Source organism: Taudactylus pleione, unplaced genomic scaffold (genome assembly GCF_031769625.1).
Source record: "Taudactylus pleione unplaced genomic scaffold, aTauple2 ptg000015l, whole genome shotgun sequence".
Taxonomy (NCBI): domain Eukaryota; kingdom Metazoa; phylum Chordata; class Amphibia; order Anura; family Myobatrachidae; genus Taudactylus; species Taudactylus pleione.
Window position 1 is genome coordinate 6,730,300 of NW_028284417.1, and position 16,702 is coordinate 6,747,001.

At 43.2% G+C, this 16,702-nt stretch overlaps 1 protein-coding gene across 1 annotated transcript in view; it reads left to right on the forward strand.

Annotated features, from left to right (window-relative positions):
- Positions 1-16,702, forward strand: part of LOC148542095 (CD109 antigen-like) — a 202,115-nt gene that overhangs the window by 77,627 nt on the left and 107,786 nt on the right. The window contains exons 15-18 of the mRNA XM_088472444.1: positions 4,722-4,907; positions 7,596-7,748; positions 7,924-7,953; positions 13,262-13,322. Coding sequence (XP_088328570.1) covers positions 4,722-4,907; positions 7,596-7,748; positions 7,924-7,953; positions 13,262-13,322 — 430 coding nt within the window. The remainder of the gene's footprint in view (positions 1-4,721; positions 4,908-7,595; positions 7,749-7,923; positions 7,954-13,261; positions 13,323-16,702) is intronic.

Here is a 16,702-nt window from a genome sequence, read left to right on the forward strand (position 1 = left end):
GGCACTTGCTCCTGATGTTTTCAATACATTCACTTCTGAATCAGGTTGAGAGCGATTAAACAATAGCAACTAAGCTAGTAAAGTAGTGCCAAGTAAGTAGTAACATAAAAGGGGATGAAGGATGAAGGGTCAAGGCGGGAATCAGGGAATGAGGAGGGGGGTGGCTTAGTACAAGGGCAGGCTCGACTAATAAAATTAAAACCTATAGTGCATGGGGAAAAATAGTCCTAGAACCAAGCAAAAGAAAAGTTTATACTTTTATGTTAGCTGCATTTGGAACCCAAAGATACAAAGGGACACAATATTGGAATGCCACAAACAAATGCAGGTGTTAGGACTAAACTCTTGACATATGGTAACCAGCAAAATGCAGGTGCACCATAAGCCTAATAGGTTACAATGATGTCTTGAACAGAGGTACCGAGCCTGCAACGAGAAGAGTACATGCAAACAGACAAACATATGAAAAAATCTAATTAACAGGAGGAAGTCCCATGTCAACCAAATCTCAGACAAGGATGTATATTAAGTTCATAATGTCAGCCAAGGTTCAGAATCACCTCTGTGGATGATTGACATGGGGCAGACCAGGGTCTGACAGACCTATGAGCCCAGTCAACAAGGAGATCAGAAGTGAAGACCTGTAAGAAAACCATGAAGGGAGGAAGCATCAATTGTTTAAGGGACAGAGGGCCTGATTTAGAGCCAGTTGCTCTTTCAGAAAGCTCGCTATGAATCAGTGCCCGCCTATTTCCCACCCACAGCTATAGCGAGCGGCCAGGAAGATGGTCGCGATAGTCAAGACCATCACGACCATCGGACTTGCGACGAGACCCTTGTTGTAGGGTCTCGTTGCCGCAAGTCCCAGTGGACTTCTTGCTCTTACAGAGCAAGAAGTCCACCCACTGATATCACTTGTGATGTCAGTGGGGCCGGCCCCAGATGGTAGGCGTTCCCATGGGAACACCTCCGTCTGGGCAGCCACGCCCCCAGCCCGCCCACCAAAGGGGGCGTGCTGTCACTCAACATCGACAGCACGCCCCCTTTGGTACGAGACCCGGAACGACGGTTTGCCCGTCGCTATCCGGGTCTCGCGCATGCGCACGACGGAGCCGCCTCCGTCATGCGCACTGGGCCAACATCGACCCGCTTGCGAGTGCCTGATATGGTGCAGCAGCTTTCAATGATAAGCTACTTTAGGATCAATCCGACAGCAACTTGTAAAAAAACAGAAAGAATTAGCCTCACCCAAGTTGGAAAGACACAGTTGCAAAAGTTAAACCCTCTGATTGCGAGAGGAAGGCTCTGTAGTCACTTAATGGAGAACAGGAGATAGTATGCAGATCTGCTGTCTCAAAGTGGAAATGCCAGGGAGATCTTGGGGACAAATGTAAGGGATCGCCTAGGAGTATGTCAGGCTTCAGGAATGCTTGTGGCACTGCCTTGAAAAAGCCGTCAAAACACGCAGCAGTATTCCACACACTGCTGCCGGACTGAGCAATATCATATGCCATAATACGTGCTAAGTTAAAATGTATATTAATGTACCTAGTATTTAAAACCGAGTAAACGAATACCGGGGGCTGAAGTGATAACGGACACGCAGGGATTAACAGCAGAGATTAGGGCAGACTGTCATTACAATCAGATCAGCTAAATATACAGTGTATGTCTACTCAATTTATAGCAATACTATAAGGAACATCAATAGCAGAGACTGATACTTAACGGAACACTGTATAAACAGAATAGCAATAATGCTACAGATATAAGAGATTAAAATACATTGTTACAGAGTGGAACTAGAATAGTATTGTAACATAAAATTGATACTTATATAAAGAGTAACAACATCTCTAGATCAGAAGTAATAAACAGTGCAGTAGATCCATGCACTGATATTAGGTGAACTATAGGCATCTAACATTTGTCTGGCATCCTACATATAAAAGATCTAAATGGAAATACAGATGGAGAAGAAAAATACATCAGAGTGGAGATATACATACTGATTACCAGACATTATGATACTGACAATCTCATTGAATATACATCAAACATAGTAACCAAACTGACATTAAGATATAGTGGGAAACAGTCATCACACCCCACTTACCCTGTGTCAATAAAAAATAAATACCCATCATCACTCAAACCATTAGATACTACTACAGATGATATCATCTGGTGGTTACCAAAGGTGGTAAAGTATATAAGTAATAAGCCCACCGGTATATCAGTTAAGGTATAGAATATAGATATCACCCTATAATAGGACAATTTAGATTTGGGAGTACAGAAATATAAAGGTAATAGAACCGACGGCAAGGTAAACAAGTTTTAAATCTGAATCACATTTCTTTACAACTAAACACATGTTTACTTATATCTCTTTTGATTTTACATGGAGATGTGTGGTTCGGTTTTACTCGGATATGTTCGGATCTTAAAAAAGGCATCATATTGGCTATACAGCTGTCACGTGGAGATGCAGTCAAGAAGCTGACGGTCAAAATGCCGACCGCCGGCTTCCCAACTGTCAAACCCGGCAAGGGGCTAATGACAGGTGTCGAAATCTTGACACCTGTCATTATACCTACGCCGGGAGCCCGATGCCCGGCATACCGAATGAAGGTAAGCCGGGCGCCGGGTTTCGGACAGCCGCAGGGGTGAGGGTTAGGTTAGGGGCTCCTGGGGAGGACTTAGGGTTAGGCAGCCCCCCAGGAGGGTTTGGGTTAGGCTAGGGGAAGAGAGGGTTAGGCACCCTGGGGGTAGGTTAGGGTAAGGCACCCCGCCCAAGGGTTAGGTTTAGGCTGCGGGAAGGGGGGTTAGGTTTAGGCACTTACGGGGAAAGGTTAGGGTTAGGCACTAGGGGGGGAGGTTAGAGTTAGGCACTCCCTAAGGGAGGGTTAGGGTTAGGGGGGGAGATGGGTAGGGATAGTTAGAATCTTACCTTAGTCGGGTTCCTGCTGTTCTGCTTTCCAGCTACGGTATAACATTTGCCGGGCTGACATCCTACGGTATTTTATACCGATTCAGTCACGTGTTTTGGCTAGCCAATTAAATAAAACCGAACTAATCCGAACTTGCGATAATTTGGCAATAAGAGCCGGATAAAACCGAACCCGCCAATCTAATTTTACATAATATTTTGCCTAACAATTGGACAATGTCTTTTAAAGAATAAGAAATAAAGATTTATGTTTTATGATTATTCCAGAGAATACCTTTAATAAGTAAATTATCGGATCTAATAAGTGTACCAGACAGAAAATCTTGTCTTTTTCATCTTTTTGTTAATTGTAGGAAATTTGTGAAACAGCCCTAAATGGGGGATGGAGTCTGTTGAGGGGCCGGGGTTTGGTGGCATATCTAGATGGGTCTGATGTATATAAGGGGCATGTGGATGAGTGTAATAATATATAAAGGCACATGAAGGAGTCTGATAGCATATAAGGAGCATCTGGATAGTCTGATGGCATAAAAGAACATGTTAAAAAGGTGGGGAGGGGGTGCCAAACTGAGACTTTGCCCCGAATGACAAAACATATTTTCACCCCAGGATTTAGCGCCACTGATTGCAAAATAATACTAAGAAGGAGGTAAGGGTACAGGGCCCCTCTTGTGCGAAATTACAATCTATAGAGGAGGGGTTGTCTGACAGAGGTGATACAGAATGGTAAATGAATTTGCTGATGCTAAAATGGTATTAGGAGGGTACTATATTATTCTTTACTATGTGGTCTACATTGTAATTACCCACTCCTCCAATTTAATTACTCACAATGATACTGTCCCTCAATGTTACTTTGACCCTCGCCCACCATACAATTTTAATAGATAACACTTCACTGTTAGATTTCCACCCACTATAAGTAGCTATCAAAATGCTGATGTAAGAGAATAAGAGGATAAGTGTCTGTCTCCTGATGATACAATGATTATTATTAGCCCAGCAACCCAAATACCCCCCCCCTAATCCCATCTACACCAAAACATCAGCTCTCAAAACCAATACAAGTGAATGTGTAAGCATCATGCAAGTTTATTCACTACGGATCGCTATTGCAATTGCAGCTGCGATTACGCATGCAGATCTGCTGGGAAAATATGCTAATGATTGCTATCACAATGCCGTCGCACAGCCAGCATAGAGACATACACTACCGCTATATCACATCCGTAATACCATGCAGTCCTGCGTATGCATCCGGAATATCGAGTAACATCGGCCCCTCATGCACAATTACAACAGGTCTGACCTTACTCAGAAATTGCTAACCACGTCTCACGCAGTGAGTACACAAGCTGCTTAAGCCGTCGCAGTGGCTAATATATGCACGCACAAGTAACATCGTTCTAACTGGCATGCCTACGTCTACGTTTCTCCAACCACTCCCCTGTCAACTGCCCCAAACACTGCTGTCCTGTCCCTCCATCTGCGATGGCTTTCTTTCTGCGTGCGTGATCGCAGTGTGATCGCAATGCTAACTCATGCACGCACACTGCGAAGCATACACATGCACAGTACGCACCATAGGCCGATTTGCATACGCTGCGGCAGTTGCGATGCGTAATAAATCAGTCCCTTTGTCAATTAATATTTAAGTAAATAATTAAATCATATGTAATTATTTTATTTAGTGTTGAATGTAATGTGATCTTTATAACTATTAAAAATATAGTCAGACAGAACACATTTTTGTTTTTATGTTCTGCAGGTCATGGCTAAAGGAACAATTGTGTCTGCCGGGAAGAAAAACCGGACGACATTCAGCCTGACCCCACAGCACTCTTGGGCTCCCTCCGCTAATCTCATCCTTTACTTTAATAATGTGAATGGTGGTGTTGGTGATATTGCGCAAACCTCTTACATGCTGTCCATCAAAGGAATGTTTAAGAACAAGGTAAATGTTCTAATTTTTTTTTTTTTAAATAAAAAGTGTAAATAGTGCAAGAGCATAATACATAGGTTTAAAATAAATGTTCTCACTTTCATTTTCTCAAGTTATGTTCTTATCTTTTTTAGTTTAAGCTTATTTTATCATTTGAATGGTGAAGCTCATAATGAACTTTCTAATTGTACAGCTTTTATACTGCCACACATAAAAAGATTAGATGAGAATCTAATCTTGTACCTTCCTTTTGTACTGACTGTAACTGTGGTGATAAACATCTTTTTGAAGTCGTGCCATCTATTGAAATTGTTTTTCTATGTAACGTTGAGTACACTGCCCGGTTTTCAACTCTCTCTCTCTTTTTCTTACATGTCCAGTCTCTATAAAGTCACTATCCAGCAGTTATAAAGATAGACTTACTAAAGGGTGTTAAATTGTTTGGTAGGTTGCAAGCTGCAGACTAGACCAACCGCTTAGTAATCCCACCTGAAGTGTAAAAACCACTAAGATCAATGAATTTCCCCTCACATATTGTATGTATATTTTAAAGCATCTATGCAGGACATTTTCTTTTTACAGTTTTATTTTCTTTTAAATAACAGGACATATACATAAAAAAGTGTTAAAATCACTTGTTTAAAACAAAGGAATATGTAGTATGAACTATAAAGGCTAAAGGCAAAAAGCTGATTAAGAGATGTTCCTTATTGTCATCATTAATAGTGGGCTTTAGGTAACGTGCTTCAAGAACAGGCGTGTTTTCGGCAAAAACACATTAGTTCCTTACTCTCTGAACCTATTCCATAACCCCCATAATGTCAAAGAGAAAGAGGCATATGTATCAAACTAATTTTTCATAAAAGTTTGTAGAACTGCATGATTTTGTTGCTATGTACTAATAGCACAATGCAGAAGATTTTACAGAAATCTCTGGCAGAGTGCTAATTAGCACTGCAAATCACAGTTCCCATCATCAATGGGGGCTACTATATCAGACCTATGTACCAAACTCCAAAAAGTGAAGCTTTTCAAACTCCAAAAAGTGAAGCTTTTCGGAGTTTGGCCCCAGTAGTTTACACCATGTTCAGATGGTGGTGCTTTAAGTCTATGGAGGCTTACGAGCAGGAGAGAGATCTTCCGATCTCTCTCCTGCAGCCTCCGGCCGGTGGTGGAAACTGTCATTATGCGCATGCGCAATGTCTGCTTCCCCCGGCGAAGTCTTTCACAAACTTGAAAGACTTCTACATAATGCCGGGGAATATAACTCGCAGGGAGTGCGGTTACCGCAACCACTGTCCTTGCGAGTTTCCCTTGGCTCATAATCAATAAAGCATAACAAGTTGAGAACATGTAACCAGTGGCGTAACTATGGAGGGTGCAGGGGGTGCGGTTGCTATGGGGTCCGGCGGCTTAAGGGGCCCGCCGGCCCAGCGATCGCACCCCCTGCACTTTCCATATGCCGGGCGCCCGCTGAGATTGTGTTACCAGCGGACGCCCGACTCCCACTCAAACCCCCGGCGGCAGCCGGAGGACGGAGATCACTCCGTCTTCCGGGTCCCGCAATGCACTATGGGAGTGACGTCATGACGTCACTCCCATAGTGCCGAGGAGCGGACGCCGGGGACGGAGCTCAGGAATGAGCTCCGTCTTCCGGGTCCCGCAGTGCACTATGGGAGTGACGTCATGACGTCACTCTCATAGTGCCGAGGAGCGGGCGACGGGGCGGTCGGGGGCTTCACAGGAGCGGGGATAAGGTAAGTTTTTTTTTGTTTGTTTTGTGTGTGCGCACGCGCCCGCGCGCGTGGGGGGAAGTTACTGGGATCGCACTACTGGGGGCATTACAGAGGGCTCACTACAGGGGGCAGCTGCTGGGGGCTCACTACTGGGGGCAGCTACTGGGGGCATTACAGGGGGCTTACTACAGGGGGCTCACTATTGGGGGAAGCTACAGGGGGTCACTACTGGGGTCTCACTACTGGGGGCAGCTACAGGGGGTCGCTACTGGGGGCTCACTACTGGGGGCAGCTACAGGGGCTCACTACTGGGGGCATTACAGGGGGCTCACTACTGGGGGCAACTACAGGGGGCTCACTACTGGGGGAAGCTACAGGGGGTCACTACAGGGGGCTCACTACTGGGGCAGTTACTGGGGTCTCACTACTGGGGCAGCTACAGGTGCTCACTACTGGGGGCAGCTACAGGGGGTCACTACTGGGGGCTCACTACTGGGGGCAGCTACAGGAGGTCACTACTGGGGGCAGCTACAGGGGATCACTACAGGGGGCTCACTACTGGGGGCAGCTACACAGGGCTCACTACTGGGGGCAGCTACAAGGGGCTCACTATTGGGGGCATTACAGGGGGCTCACTACTGGGGGCAATTACAAGGGGCTCTCTACTGGGGGCATTACAGGGGGCTCACTACTGGGGGCATTACAGGGGGCTCATTACTGGGGGCAACCACAGGGGACTCACTACTGGGGGCACTGCGTAAGGGGCACCATTACAGTGGGCATTGCATAAGGGGCACCATTACAGTGGGCATTTAATGTTTTAGGGGAACTACTGTGGTTATTGTGTAAGACCTAAGTTAGGGGGGGCCCTTAAAAATGTTGCTATGGGGCCCAAAAAGTTCTAGTTATGCCCCTGCATGTAACCTAGTTGTACTAGATGTATTTTTTTTCGTCTTCATTTCAGGTAACATTATCATGGAGTAAAAACACAGTTCAGCCATCTGAAAATGTGTCATTATTTGTCAAAGTGAATGAATCCCGGTCTTTGGTTGGACTTCGAGTAGTTGGCAAAAGTTCCTCACTTCTTGGAAGTGGAAATGATATAACTGCAAGTAGGGTGAGTATACACACATATACCCTTTGAAAAAACATACACATTTATGTAAAGTATTGTGGTACAGTATGATTGAAGCTTTTTCTTTAATTACTATAAATTGTTTGCAAAACTGATGAATAAATTGTTGGAAGATGTCTATTGATGTGTTTATTTATGGAATGTCTTATATTCCCAGGTTGAAAAATCTTTTATGAGTTATACACAGGTATGTCTTCTATTAAACATGCTTATGATGTGGGAAATGTATATCTAGTATTTTTGGTACAGGTTGAGTCTCCCATATCCAAATATTCCGAAATACGGAATATTCCGAAATACGGAATATTCCGAAATACGGAATCATTTTGGCATGACTGAGATAATGAAACGTTTGATTTTTGATGGTTCAATGTACACAAACTTTAACTTTGTCTAAGGCACAAATTATTAAAAATAATATCTAAAATTACCTTCAGGTTGTGTGTATAAGGTGTATATGAAACATAAATGAATTTCATTTCTGTACACAAACTTAGCTTGAGCCACAAAATTATTGAAAATATTGTATAAAATTACCTGCAGGCTGTGTGTATAAGGTGTATATAACACATAAATGCATTCTGTGTGTATATTGTGGTCCCATTCCCAAGATATTTCATTATGATATGCAAATATTCCAAAATACGGAAAATTCCATTATCCAAAATACCTCTGGTCCCAAGCATTTTGGGTATGGGAGATTCAACCTGTACAAATTTATACATATTTAAAGTTAATGTTTTGATATCTGTATTATTAAAATAGTAAGGAAAATAAATAATAATAGCATTAAGCATGCTGACAGTGACAACACAAGGGGTTAGAAGCTTCACTGAATGTCACATAGCTTTGTATTATGTTTGGCCAATAGACCGTTTTATACCTGTAGATATTAGGTATTTCAGATATAGGGGGGTATTTATCAAAGCTGGGAGAGAGATAAAATTGGGAGAAATAAAGTACTAATCAATAAGCTTCCAATTTACATTTTGTAGGCTGTGTTTATAAAATGATAGTTAGGAGCTGATTGGTTGGTAATTTATTTTCTTACAATTTTATCTCTCTCTCAGCTTTGATAAATACCCCCCAAAATGTACTATGGCTTTAATATGACTCCTTGTCATCAATCTGCATTGTATTCCACACCAAGAGTTGTCCTTCTTCAATGTTGAATGCTTGGTTATTTAGCAAAGTATTTTATGGAAATATCCACTGGCGTCACTAGGGGGTCACTAGGCGGCCCGCTAGGCGGCCCGCACCGGGTGACACCATCTGATGGGGTGACACCAATATAGCAGAGCTGCTATGATATTTTGGTGTCACCCCATGACGAAGCAACCACAACTCAGAGAGAGTCCGGGGAGAGGCTGTGGGCTGCCCCTGCAGCTGCCGGAGCGCTGGGTAAGCCCACTGTGTGCAAGATCGTAAGGGGGCGTGGCTTCCCAGAGCAAGACCATACCCCCTTATACGCACTGAAGGCACGCAAAAGAAGTCCTACCAGCCGCAACAGGTGTCACCCAAATAAGTGGCACCGCTGGAAATATAATTTTGCTATTCTACTGTGTATTTACATCACAATTATTTTTATTCTAGGAATTCACTTGATTCTTCTTACACTGCAATTTTTTTTTTTTTTAGCAGCGGTAGGCGTTTACACATTTTTTGTTTATTGGAAAACCGTAATACCTACTATGTACAAGACAAATTGCCATTCACAGTTCATAGTCACACAGTTCTTGCTACTGTATATGACTGTGAATGCCCATGCTGTACATTTTATTGTGCACAATCCAATGTGATGAAAGTGATCCCTGCTCATGGTTTGTGTCGCCATAGTACCATACTCTAGAGAATTGCGTAATTTTTTAGATTAGGGTGACAGCTAAATGAAATTGACTAGCAAACACTACTGATAAAACATTTGTAACATTCATGTAAATGGATGTGAGAATAGGAAGAATTGTTTCTCGTATTACCATACATATTTATTTCGGTATGCAGTCGGGATGCTGACGGTCTAAATCCCGACCGTCGGCATCCCTCCTGTCTAATCCCGGCAACGGTCTAATGACAGGTGTCGAAAACCCGACTCCTGTCATTTTACCTACGCCGGGAGCCCTGGCATGCCGATCAAAGGTAAGACGGGCGTGGACAGCCGTGGGGGGAGGGTTAAATTAGGGGCTCCTGGGGGACTTAGGGTTAGGCAGCTCCCTGGGAGGGTTATGGTTAGGCTAGGGGAAGGGGGAGTTAGGGTTAGGCACCCCCGGGGGGAGGTTAGGCGCACCCCCGGGGGGAGGTTAGGGTTAGGCACTCCCCCGGGGGACTTAGGTTTAGGTAGCGGGAAAGGGGGGTTAGGTTTAGGCACTTAGAGGGTGGTTAGGGTTAGGCACTTGGGGGGGGTTGGGGTTAGGCTCCCCTAAGGGAGGGTTAGGGTTGGGGGGGGTTAGGTTAGTTTATACTTACCTTTAGCTCAGTCGGGATCTTCACCTCTGCCGGGCTTCTGGCCTGCGGTAAATCATACCGATCCCATTTATTTCTCTTTCTGTAAATTACCATATTTCAAAGCTTTGTAAAACCTTGTAACACTAATAAAATCTCTGCTGAATACATTTTTCACATGAATCCAACATTTTCCGTAGCATTAAAACAACTCATACTGTACAGTCATAGTGCCATATCCTATTATTCTATTAGCCGCGATAACCGCTTTTCCCCGATAACTTTTTTGGCTAAAAGTTTTTACAAATGAAAACTTATCGGGTAACCCAATTTAACCATGGTTTTCGTGGGTGCAAAAATCTGCATTGGAGTCATCACGATTCTTTTTCGGGACACTGGAACAGGGGATAAATTGTGCAAGACCCCTATTTTTGAATACAAATGTCGGGACTTAGTGCAGAACCACTGGGACACCCTCCTTAATGACTAATTATGTGAATAGAAATTTGAAATTAGCTTAATGTGGCCAATAATTACATAATTTTTGGGGTGAAAAAGTAAAAAGTGTTGGAAAATTGGTGCAAAGTAGTGGGACAGGTATATGGGGGATCTGTATGGATGGGACAGGTGTTTTTAGGATTGCAGGTGGACAGGTGTATTTTTTTAATTTTTAAGAAATGCCCTATAATGACACAACCAGTGCTCGAAGTGGGAATTTTGAGGTGGGGGTATGGAGATTTGAATCAAGACCCCCTCCAACTCTCACTCCACTGGCTGTCCTGCACTGGATGACACCCGGTGCGGTCACCACAGAATAGTGAGCGCGGCTACCCTTTTAGCCCCTGCTTTTATCTCAGCCACTGCACCTTTCACTTACTGCACTTCTTCCTGCTGGCTTCACCTTCTCTCACCCCCTGTCCCTTTCTCTAACTGGATCCCCCTCTCTCAACCCCTCTACACCACTAACTACCTATTCATCTTTCACCCCTGCCTCTCTCATTAACATATTCCCTCCTACAACCTCCCCTCTTACCTCTAGCTACACTGCAGCTGGAACGGAGCCGGGGCCTGGAGCATTAGGTCCCTGCTGAAATGCAGTTTAATGTCCACACAAGCTGGCATCCAATCCCGGCTCGCAGACCAGCTCACCGGCCGGCCGGATCTGTAAGCCAATGAGAAGCTGCCACTTGGCAGCTTCTCATTAGGTAGCGCTCTGTGAGCCACAATTGGCTGGCTCTGGCTGTCAGTGCCGCTGCTTACTAGTGCAGTGCAGCCGTCCATTACCCGAGGCTCCTGGTTCCATGCCAGCATCGTCGCCGATAAAGAGATGTGTCCCCAGCTGGACACATCTCCACACTTTGCTGTTCCAGCGCTGGGATCCCATACTAGATCCCAGTGCTGGTACACTTTTTGCCGCAAAAACGAAGTGGCGGTAGGAAGTGGCGGTATATCATACCGCCATATACCGCCCCACTTCGACCACTGGACACAACAATATACTTACACCCATTTTAATGTACCCCAATTTAACTACAGTATTTATTTTGGCCAAAAAATATTGCTTTCTATAATTTTTCACTGTTAGAGTAAAATTCAATTAACAGCCTTTAAATAAAATATAAGAACCAAACCATTTGATTATGGCCAGTAACAGACTTACAATATGTTACCCAATATTAGTTTACCTTTTTTTTAGGGTACAGGCTGATTTTCCCATTTTCAACTGTACTTAATGCCTGTCATCCTTGCAAGATTTATTACGCAAATGCGTTAACACCGGTTTTGTTATAGGTTTGCCCGATAAATGGGAGCGTGCATACAGTACGTGCGATAAGTGACATATTCAGGCAATAAGATAAGTTTACACCGATGCATACATATCGTTACTGCGGCTAGTAGGATATGGCACACAGGGGCCTATTCATCAACACTAAATTAACGTTTTTAAGGACATTTTCCTTAAATAACGTTATTTTAGTATTCAAGTATCTTATCGCAGGATATATCACTGATATCTCCTTGCTAAGTCCCCCTGTGTTAATTTCCACACTCCCCATACATTAGTACATTAGTATGGGGATGTGGAAATTATGGTATTCATCAAATTCCGAAAATTATTAATTTTCGGAATTTGATGGAGGTACTATCCGCCACTGTGAGGTGGCGAATAACAGGTGAAACTTACCTGCTTCCAGCTGGACAGGTCCCCCGGCGTCTTCCTCCGGCGGTCTGGTGCGTCCTCTGTTTCTGGAGGCTGGTCGGACACTGTGTTCTCCCAGCAGAACACAATAAAGATTAGAATTAAAAAAAAAAACTTTTTTTTTTCTAATCTGTACTGTGGTGTGCTGGGAGACCATGTGACAGACCAGCAGGACGGAGACGGAGGCTGCTGCGCGGACAGGTAAGTGCTGAAGGGGGGGGGTGAGCGGGGGGGGGGACACAAACTTACCGCATGTGTAGGCAGTGCTGCGCATGTGCTGTGTTAACGAATTTAACAGCGCATGCGCAGCACTGTTTCCAGCTGCAGTAAGTTAGAGTAGAGAGGGATAACTATCTATTTCCTGAAAAGCTGTCATCGCAAAAATGACAGCTTTTCGGAATAGATAGTTATAGGGAGGAGGAATGATGAATTCCTCTGGTAATTAGGTAGAACTCCATGCAAGTTCTAAATCTAATTACCTCCAGGGAAAGTTTAGTAATGATGAATAGGCCCCCTTAGTGAGACAGGTGCTAAATGACCTCATAAGGGAAAAACAAATTCCTATCTTACCTAAAAATGTAAAAACACTCTGTTCCTTTGTCTGCACCAGTATTATTACAATTCTAGGTACAGACCATTTAAAATCCAATTAGTGCACTTGACATTGTCACCTCCCTAAGTGGAAAATCCACAGCAAAAGGTTATTTGTTGCTAGAATATGTAGTTTGTTGTGTGAATCTAAAAGACCATACTGTAATCAGTAAACTGGATATATGTTTAACTTTAATTTGCTGGAAAATTATTGTATACATTGTCTTTCAAACTCAGTCAGATATTTTTACTTTTGTATCACCAGCTTTGGGGATATAACGCTCTATCTGATGCCATCATTTACACAGTTTATCTTTCAAATGAAGGTGAGCTCCTATGCAATGTATGAAGTCCACCAGTAAATACTTTTACAATTACACAAACTAAATCCATTTGAGTTGATTATGCAATGATGTGTTTATATTCTGCTTGATGTTCTGTCCTCTTCAGGTTGCATACCACTTTGTAGTAGTTGAACATGCCGCATACATTATACCTCACACCAAGTTCATGAAAAATCATACAAAATTAGGTCGTAATGCACCATAAAACCATCTGTACTTGTACATTATAATGCACATAAACTCTTTACTGTATCTCTTTTAAAAATACATTTTACCAATAGGGTCAGATAGGAAGTAAAACGCCATCTGCAAATATATTAATCCTCTACTGTACCCAATCCAAGCCAGAGGTCAAATTTCTAATATACGATGTTAAGGAAAATTAGAAAAATATTTGATATTGATATTATAGTGAAATATAACATGTATAATTCAAGTAAACAAGTTTTATGTGTCAGTTTTACACTAACATAGTTAATATGCAGGACTTAAAATATACATGATACTAAAAAAGGTATATGGAGTACTTACCAGAAAATACCATAGAAAAACAATGTATTAATTTTATATTTTTAATTATTTTACAAGCAAATTGACAATTTGTAATTTATTATAAGGGTACAAAGGAAAAAATTAAGAGCCATGTGAACAAGCAATAGACATAGTATAGACATTTTTGATAGGATCAAGTGCCAGTGGTTCCCAAATTTTCTTGAATAACGGCTCCCAATGTTAGCAGCATTTTTTCAGGCACCCGTAGGCCAAAATAAGGTGTCTATTTACTAAGCAGTGTTAGGAGACAGAGTGAAAAGTGATAAGTCTGTGATAAGGTGCCAGCCAATCAGCTCCTAACTGCCATCTCACAGGCTGTGTTTGAAAAATGACAGTTGGGAGCTGATTGGCTGGCACCTTATCAGTTTTCACTCTGTCTCCTAACACTGCTTAGTAAATAGACCCCTTATTATGAAATGGAAGAAAAAAATATTAAATTAAGTTACTTGTGCTTATCTGTCATCCTTAGGCTCAGTTATGTGGTGGACGGGGCTGCACTTGTGTTTGTCCACATATTTTATGATTGGTAGTCACCAACACTGGCTTTGCCTATCACATAGACCTATAAAATAATTTAATTTGTTAATGGATTACCAACCCATGGCATCCCTGCATTACCTTCTAGCACCTCAGGGTGCCAAAGCACCCAGTTTGGGAACCCCTGCAATAGCCAGTAATTAGTACTACATGCTAATCCATAAATTAGACATAAGTGTGTTGCTTTTTTTAATTCACATCAAACATATGAGCAGAAAATCACTTCTACAGTAGAAGTTTTGCTAAAATACGATGTCAGAACATTTGAAGTGTCGGGCCCTCATTGTGTGTACAACTGACAAGTATCTGCACGCTATTTTCTATATGTGATCCTCTTCGGTATTCTTATAGTGAATTATGTGATTATATTGTTGGTGAGTATGTACAGCTTGGTGATGACAAATTAAACAAATAAGCACCAGAAAGCAAAATAACTTTGCAACTTATAGGTTTTACTCAGTTTTTTTATGTGTGAATGTAATAGAGCAGAGGACGGAATTGCAAAGCTGCACGCACGCAAGCAGCTTTGCTATTCTGTCCTTGCAAATATGCAAATGCAGCAGGAGATGTATAACACCCCCTGTATGACACCCCCTGTATGACACCCCCTGTATGACACCACCCTGCTGCATTTGCGATCCCAGCACTGATGATGGACAGCACTGGACAGCTGAGTAAGCCTCTGCTTACTCAGGTAGGCCAGCTTGCTAGGCCAGGAAACTGCATCTTTGGACATTGGCCCTCATTCAGAGCCGCTCATTAACAGCAGTACGCTCGTTGCGTTCCGATGTTGAGAAACCGCGCATGCGTCGGTGTAACACTGCGCATGTGCGTACGGCATATTGCGAGCTTTTTTTTATCTCGTTCGTCAAATTGCGAACAGGAAGTGACATGTCAAATGTGATTGACAGAACAGGCCGTTTTTGGGCGTTGACGGGGGTGGAGATGGAAAAACGCAGGCGTGGCGAGGCGTTTTTGGGGCGTACATACATTATCTGATGCGAACGTCAAATGTGTTCGTACCAAGTCATACATCACTGGATGATCCTCTTTCCGTTCAAACTGCTCGCACAGCTTGGGGTCTGGATTACTCGACCACATTGGCGATGGCCTTGTCCTCCGTCCCGGGCCTCCACGATGTTTCATCGATTAATCACGGCTTGTCAGAAAAACAATCAATTTTGAATTGAAAACCAGCTTGTAATGTGTTTTGAAAAGAGTTTTTTTGGTTAGCACAAAACCGTACGCAGGTGGAAATCATAGCTGCTAATTTCAGGATTACACAATCAATTAGCGTACATTTGTAGGTATGTTTTTTTTGGTTTGAATTTTGTTTTTGTGCTATTGTAACAATAATGTCATCATGTTTGTGTGTATTTTACCATTTTGCTTTGGTCAGGAGAATTTGCATCCTTATGTAATTTTTAAAGTGTTCCTTAAAGAGCCCTTTTTTTTAAAACAAATTTTTTTATTTTTGGGAGGGCGTTTTTGCCTTGTGGGCCAGGATTAACTCTAAACCATTTATAAAATAATGTCAGAATACAATGTAGAACATTTTTGCTAAATTTATTTGAAAATAAAAACATTTTCCGGCCCAGTTTTGGCCAAAACTTTTTGGCCAGTGTTATTCCAAAATAAATTAAAATTGGGACAAACATAAAAGGTATGGAAACAAACCAAAAATTAAAAACAATTCACAAGAAAGGAGAGGGAAGTTTTGGCCAGAAAGGAATATGGGGCAAGCACAGAAGGAGTGTGGGAAAAGTAGCCAGTGCTGTCAACGTTTTTTCCCCCGTTTGACTGGGGGAGGGTGGGCGCCAGACCGGGTCCGGGATGTCATCGGGCTGGCCTGTCCATAGGCAGATGTTGTGGCCTCTGGACTAGGCACAGGGCTAGGCACATTTGGAGGATTGGCTGATGTTGTGCCAGAGGTGGAGGATCCTGATGTTCCGGCAGGAAGGGAGGTCGGCTCCACCATGTGCTGGCGAACGAGCTGCACCAGGGCATTGGCGGTGCGGATGTTGGCCCTGGTATTTTCCGCCAGGGCCTGACCAATGGTCACGTTGGCCGCAGCATTTTGCTCCAGGGCCTCAGCCACCCGTAGCAGACTGGCGTCCATCCTCTGCAGAATCTCCATATGGGAATCCGATTTAAAATTGAGTTCTGTGAGGAGTGCCACTGCCTGCGAGGGGGATTGCCCTGGACTGGCTTCTGCAGGGTCCTCAGCCGGATGTACTGGTTCCTCCCCTGCAGAGTCAGACGAAATTCTGCGG